The following is a 7,666-nucleotide window of genomic DNA, read 5'->3' on the forward strand; positions in this document are numbered from 1 at the left end:
AACATACACGCATAGCTTCAGACAGTATGGTAGACTGCTTTGTTAATGTGTTGGGATGTCTTAGGTCATCCTTGGGCTCCCTGGAGTTTAGATATTTGGGTCACTGTAACAAGACTGTGTGGATCAATCGGACCGCGCACTGGACTCACAATCCAGAGATCGCCTGTTCGAATCCCGAGGCGGACGCAAAAAATTCTAAGTGTAAATATAGGTTTTCGGTGCCCTCTCCCCGTGCCATACCTTCACACTTAGGAGACCCGGGAGGCGGAGTCTTGTCGCAAAAAGAACGATACACGCCTGTGGATCCGTTGATGAAACCGCAAGGTTTAAGAGGGCCACATTATAAGGTGTTACGTCGATTCCGTTTTCCGTAACAAGAAAAAGGTCGATGATTTTTAACCGCGCATCATAACCGCAAAGATTCAGTGAGTATGGCAGACTGTATTGCTGTTATGTTGCGATGTTCTGGACCATTCCGCGGAGTCTTTTTAACAGCCGTAGACCTACAGATCATAACTCCAGGAGTCCTTGGATTACCCAGGACATCCTAACACATTAGCAAAGTAGTCTACCACACTCACTGAAGCTATGCGGGAATGTTCCGTTGTCTAAACCGGTCGACATTTTGCTTGTTACGGCAGTAGACCCACAGATCTTAACTCCAGGGAGTCCTAGGAGAACCCAGGACACTCCAACACATCAGCATAGTAGTCTACCATACTCACTGGAGCCATGCGGGTATGATCCGTGGTCAAAAACCGCAGACATCCTGCTTGTTACGGCGGTAGACTCACCGGTCTTAACTCCAAGGAGTTCTCGGATGACTCAGACCATCCCAATAAGTTGTTACAACATTGCACTGAAGCCTTCCATACTCACTGAAGCAGTCTGGGTCGGATCCGGTTTCAAAACCTTGAAGTTTCGACTTGTTTCTATGGGATGCCTCTTGCACAAACGGTTTAAACAGATAAAAACAAGATAAATCATGTTTCAATCATGCTAAGACATATCAGAACTCATAGTTTTTGCTGATACGCGTCGAATGAAGTCAAGAAAATCGAAATCCATAATGAAACAGAGATTTTATGAATGATTTTAGAAATAGCAAAATACGATTTTTGTACATTTTAACCCAAAATGCTCAAACTTCAACAACTTGTAACTTTTGAACCCCGGGGTTTAGAGAGTTGGTCCAGAAGACTTTTTTTCATGTCTCGGCGAGATCTTTCGAAAAAAGTTGGTCCCGTTCGTGTACATCCTTGGACCAAATTTGCCCATTCTCCTTAAAAAACTCATTTTTTTCATAAACACTTCAACCTAAATTACAAAAATGACTCTAGAAACTTTCCGTTTAAAGATAGAGCATTGGTGTCTTTAGCAAAGTTGCTCAGAATGGTGTTCCCTACAACTTTTCTGAAGACACCAAAGCGCTATCTCGTCATCCCGCCAAAATACAAATTCTGAACAACCCTAAAATTTGGATCACCCTAATGTCCACCATACCAAAAGATACCCCAATTGACCCTGATCTTTTGTCCCGAAGACACCAAAGCTCTAAATCTTAACGTGTGGCCGCTATCAATTTTGTCACGCTAGATTTCGGTTTCGGACCACTGTGCAATGACAAAAATGGCATTGCAAGTACACAGCAATCTCACATTTTACTCACAGCTTGACTCATCAGGGTGTAATAACAAAATGGTTTTTCCAACATAGTAATTTTGTGGTGCCTTTTGGGGTCATAAACAACTCTCCAAAGTTTGGGAACGACTGGTTAGACCCCACTTTGCGCAAAGCAATGAAATTGAGAAAAAGATGAGAAAAAGATTTTTTGAGTTTTAGATTTTTTTTAAAATTCATATTTCATTTCATTCCATTGTATTAAAAAAAATTAGTTAGTTAGTTAGTTCTTTACAATTTTGCAAAATTTTACGCGATTTTTATTTTTCATTAGATTTTCTATGTTTCAGGAGACTAAAAAAGACTAGGCTAGACTAGAAAAAAAATATACGTTTTGGACAATAGACACGATGCATTTTCTTTGCGAAATGAAGCTTTGAAGGGTGATTGACATTTCGACGTCTTTTTTTTTAATTTTTGACCTTGAATAAACAAAAACGAAAGCACGCAATGTAAACAATAACAAACTCGTTTTGTATGACTGACCCTTCTGTGCATTGTCCCGAAGTTTGGTTCTACAGTAGTTGTTCGGTAACTGGGCGTTATTTAACTGGGCTGCTTTTTAACTGGGCGCTCGATAACTGGGCTGTAGCCCAGTTAAAAAGCAGACAAACGTCAAAAAACCAAAACAAACCGAAATGAACGAGGGGTTAATGGATGCCAAAAGCCTTTTCAACAAATAAAAAAAACTTTTTTCAAACATGTATTACATTTCAAGTCACAATTAAAGAAATATGAAAAGTAAGCATTGTAAATAAATTTGAGTATTTTTAATTTTTATTTTTCATCAGGCTACGTTCTCAGCCCAGTTACCGAACAACTACTGTAGTTGGTTGCTGGAGTCCCGAGTTATGATTACAAACGTTTACGGTAGTCTAACTTGTACGTGCGTCAAACGCGTTCTGACCTGAAATCCTTTTGGCCAGTTGTCGCACATACCTCATTTTTCAGGGAGTGACTAGATAGCACGACAAGATTGCAACTACTTTCATATGTAAAGTGACAAAAATGCACAGAGTTTTTTTTTCGGATTTCGTTGAATATCTCAGGATTGAAATCGAATTTTGGGGATCTGTGAAGGTCAAAAGGTGAGACATTGTCAGCTGTGCAAAATGACGTTCTCAATTGCAATTTGGTCCAAAATGCACGTACAAGTTAGCACGATGCACTATGGGTGGCCAAGTTTCAAAAAAGTGACCTTCTCCAAATATTTTTTGGTATTTTTTTCTCGAAAGTAAACATTCTAACTAAGAAAAATCCAAATTTTCAAAGCTCTAAGTTTGTTCATTACGGAGATACGCAAGCTGAAAGTCAAAAAATGGAGTAAAAAACTAGCGTTTTTCGTAAAAAAGGCTGATTGTTTAATTTTAACATAGCTCAGCCATTTTAAATGTTTTATTAGGACAAATATACATCGTTGGAAAGGTAATGAGATATGCTTTGAAACTATTAATAGATAAAATGTTGTTTCCAAACCAAAAACTGAAGTTTTCATCGAATAACTGGAGCATTTTTTTGACAAATCTTTTTTTGTGTTTGTTAATCGAGTACTTTTTTTGCTAACCGATGCTAAACATGAAACTAAGATCACTTGAAAGATTGGATTATAATCTAACATTGCTGAAATTTCCAGCCTGCGATTTTTTGCGTTTTCGAAGATATGCCATTTTGAACATTTACGTTTTATCAAAATTTGCTGCAATCTACATATGCGCCCGTTTATTTCACTTGCTTTGCTACCTACTTCGTGGGCATCGTCGCTTCAAAAATCAATACCTGGTTTCAAGAAGTTCGAAATGACTTTATTGGAATTTTCTGTTGCCTACATTTAAAATTGAGTACCTTAGTCAAAATAAGGTATTCGTACCGAAGTTTCTCAAGCGAAACTGGAGAATCTCAGTTTGATACCGAAAAAGTGTTCATCAAAATGTTGACTTAGCATGATGAATTTCTGCGATCAATCCATGAAACTGATCCACATTTAAGTTCTATGTTGGTTAGTACAAAACATCATAAAAGTACCTTTAACATATCCTGAAGCTGTCACAAACTCTATAATCAAATGAATTTTAAGAATATGGTTTGTATTTTATCGTTTTACTTCATAATTAATATTTTGAATAAAATTATTTTTCTGTTATTAGATTTAACAATTAAAATTTTCGCAATTTATGCCCGTAAGGGTGGGGGGGTCTCAAGTTATATGGCATGGACTCACAAAAAGAAACACACAGCAGTAAATAATAAATATTTGACTTTAAATGATTTTATTACGCTTAACAAAATATTGTTGGTGGGGAGGAGGGGAGGGGGGGGGGTGAAAGAAAGTGGAGGGAGGGGTTGTGTCCTTAAAGTGGGGATGTATTAGCTTATCCATAATTTAATAATATAAACTTGCAATAAAATATATACGCAATTCTTTTGCACTTACAAATGTATGAAAAGACTATTTATTATAAACAATCAACTATTGAAAAACATGAAAAGTCATAAAAATCGACGTATATCATTTCAATACCATATAATTACCCAAATTTGTATGAAAAAACATTTAAAAAGCAAAAAAATAATTTGGCCGCCTGTTTGTATGGAGATGGCCCATAGTGCGATGGCGACGATTTCTCGGATTAGTTTTCAAAAAGCCGTAAGAGCCATTGGTAAACAGAATACTTTTTGCATCGGTATTCGACCTACTTACCAAAAACCAATATCAAAAATTCTTGAGATTGTTCATCTACACGTCCTTCAAGTGCCCCAAACTAAAGATACATGAAATTTTGTTTCATTTTGGAGAAAAACGAAAACTAGTGTCAGAGGTCACGGTGGCTCTTACGGCTTTTTGAAAACTCACTCGAGATTTTTTTGTTTTTGTTTGCTGGACGTTGGGTTTATTTTATAAAAAAATGTATTTTGCTTCAATAAGTTATGTTCAATAATTTCTTGTCCAGATTTTCGATATATTTTCTGACAAAAAAAAATCTAATCATAACCTACAACTTTGCCGAAGACACAAACATTGTTCAGAAAATCTCTTCTCAAGATACAGACATTTACAATGCCCGTACAGCTCCCAAATTTTTGTTCGTGACTTCTTTGGAAAAACTAATGATGCAAAATTACTTCTTTTTACATAGGGAATGCATGGACAATGTTTCATAAAAATAGAGGCCGGTAGTGCGTCCATCCCGGGAATTCCCGGGATTTTTCCTAAACCGGGAATTTCCGGATCCCGGGATTTTTGATATTTTGTCCCGGGAATTCCCGAAATTGAAAAAAATCATTTTTTGGTCTGGAACACTCAGATTTGGTTGTCGAAATAGATGAACATATGAATACTTAGTAATCGATAACAATTTTAAAGCATTAGCAAATTTGTATTCGGCATATATTAACTGATTCTCGTTTCCGTCGAGTGGACTGTATTTTCCGCGGCCTTTTTCCCGATTTTTCTTCCGGAGCACGGATCGAGTAAAAAAACGCGCGTCTGACTTTTCCGGTTACACGCTGAACTCTGTTTTTTTATTTCGTTTGACGTAAGGTACACGGAAAATTTAAATATGAGATAAAAACAAATAAAAGTTTTCGCACAGAAGGTGCGCATCAATTCAAACTCGTCCAACATCCTCCCCACGTTGAAATGGAGGCATTTCAACCCTTCCTTGCTCCAGTAATTCAATTCCGCACCTCTGCCGCATGCTTCAAAGCACCACCGACCACCCATCCCAACTCAGTTTCCCTGAGGGAGGGCAGGTTCTCCGCCAGCGTGATTCTACCTGACTTTATCAGGTTCCAAAACAATTCTGCTCCCAGCAGCATATCGATTTGGCCTGCCGAATTAAACCCCGGGTCGGCCAGCTTGATATTCGGCGGTATGTTCCAGCTTGTGATGTCGATCGATTCCGGCGGCAGTTCATCAATTATACTCGGAGTGACTAACAGCTCCAGCTCGGTCGAGAAATCGCCAACGCGAGACCTAACCATCGCTCGAACCAGGCTGCTGATCCTCGTCTTGCTGTCATGCAAACCACTGACCTGGTAGTCGGCGTGCATCTTCTTGATCGCCAGTTTGTCGGCAAACCGTTCCGTAACGAAGTGGTTCTGCGATCCCGAGTCTATGAGCGCCCGACACAAGTGCGGGCCACCGCTTCCACCGTCGACAAGTACCACGGCGGTCGAAAGAAGGGTCTGTTTCCTGGCAGGTCGAGCGCGATGTTCGTCGTTTGCCTTCGGCGAAGCTGGCGCCATTGACATCGAAGCGTCCATCTGCTTCTTCACTCCATCAGTGTGCAGCATGGTGTGATGCCGCTTGCCACAGATCATGCAGGTGTTCGTCGAAGTACAGACTGCCACGCGATGTCCCTTCTTCAAACAGTTGAAGCACAACCCACATTTCCTCAAGTGGTTGTACTTCTCGTTCACGGATTTTGTCTTGAACTGGTCGCACCCTTTCAAGTCATGTTGCCGGTTACACGTGGAACACTTCTTCGCGCCAGCTATCAGCAGTGCTACCGATCTGTGCGGCTTGGCAGTGTTCGCCGACACACTTGTCAACTCCAACTGCTCCAGAACTCTGCAACTCTTCTTCAGGAACTCCATAGTTGCCTCGTACGTTGGTAGTTTGCCCGCTGTCTGTTCAGATTCCCACGCCTTACGTGTTTCTCTATCCATCCGAGCCGCAAGCAGGTTTACCAGCATCTGCTCGCTCAACCCGTTGACAGGAAGCTGCAGATGTTTCAACGCTCCGATGTGCTTGACGCACGTGTCAATCAGCTTCCGGAATTCATCGGCCTTATCATGAGTGATCTTTGGCAGACTGAACAAAGCTTGGATATGCTTGTCAATTATCACTCGCTTGTCCTCATAGGTCTCCACCAAGAGAGCCCATGCTGCCTCGTAATCGTTGTTGTTGATGATGTCTTGCTCGATCACGCCTTCCGCCCTGCCGACCAACGAGTTCCGTAGATGGTACAGCTTCATCGATGGAGCCTCACCCTGGTACCGGTCCATCACGCTCCTGAACATGCACTTGAACGAGAACCAGTTCTCGTAAGTGCCGTCGAACTTCGGCAAGGGCACACTGAGCGGCGGCAGGTACTGCGGCACAACTGCACACGCGGGGGCGGCCGGGACGAGCGCGACGCTCGGCTTCGATAGTCGTTCGATCAACTCGTTTAGCTGAATCGTCAAAATGTTGTGCAGCGTCTCGAATTTTAAGTAGCACGCCCGGTGCTGCTTCTCCTGCTCCGGAGTGAGTGCCAATCCGTAGATCTGGTTCTGGAACGCATTGAACTCACCATAGCAGGCCTCGACCGTCTTCAACTGCAACTTCAGGAAGTGCAGGTTCTTCAAGTTCTGGTTCGGTTGTTCGGAGCTCGACTTGATGGCTACTTTCACTCGGTCCAGCTTTTCCGCCACCGCGTCCCGCTGCCGTATCAGCACCTTCAGCTGCTCTTCCATCTTTCGAGCTTCCTCCTTCCGCCGCTGTTCCTCAAGTTGCTCGCTGATCGGCGTCACCGGAATCACTTTCACTTAGAGCGTCCAATTTCCCGTCCCGGGAAAAAATTTCCCGGGAATTCCCGGGATTTCCCGAAAAAAAATATTTCCCGTTTCCCGGGAAATTTCTAAATTTCCCGGGAATTCCCGAAATTCAAGCGGAAGTATACATTTTCTTAACTTTTTGAAACTTTTTTAAACTTCAAAAAAAAAATAATGCACTGAACTTTATTTCCAGAGCAACATTTGAAAGGGGCGGTACGACATTGCTCTTACGGCCTTTCATTCCATTTAAACGCGTGTAATGAAAGTCCGTAAGAGCAATGTCGTACCGCCCCTTTCAAATGTTGCTCCAGATTTTATCAAATTCAATTTACTGTTTTAATTGAACTTATCAGTTCGTCTAAAAATTTCATGTGAAGATTTACTTCAGATGATATTAATTTCTGAAGCATTCACTACTAGGAATACATCTTGATTATTTGTTGTGCAA

At 41.2% G+C, this 7,666-nt stretch overlaps 1 protein-coding gene across 1 annotated transcript; it reads right to left on the reverse strand.

Moving 5' to 3' along the window:
• Window positions 1-5,352: 5,352 nt before the first annotated feature.
• LOC119765989 lies at window positions 5,353-7,137 on the reverse strand. The gene has a single exon (XM_038250302.1). The coding sequence runs from the start codon at window positions 7,135-7,137 to the stop codon at window positions 5,353-5,355; it is 1,785 nt and encodes a 594-aa protein (XP_038106230.1).
• Window positions 7,138-7,666: the final 529 nt, after the last annotated feature.

This window comes from Culex quinquefasciatus, chromosome 2 (assembly GCF_015732765.1).
Source record: "Culex quinquefasciatus strain JHB chromosome 2, VPISU_Cqui_1.0_pri_paternal, whole genome shotgun sequence".
NCBI classification, from domain to species: domain Eukaryota; kingdom Metazoa; phylum Arthropoda; class Insecta; order Diptera; family Culicidae; genus Culex; species Culex quinquefasciatus.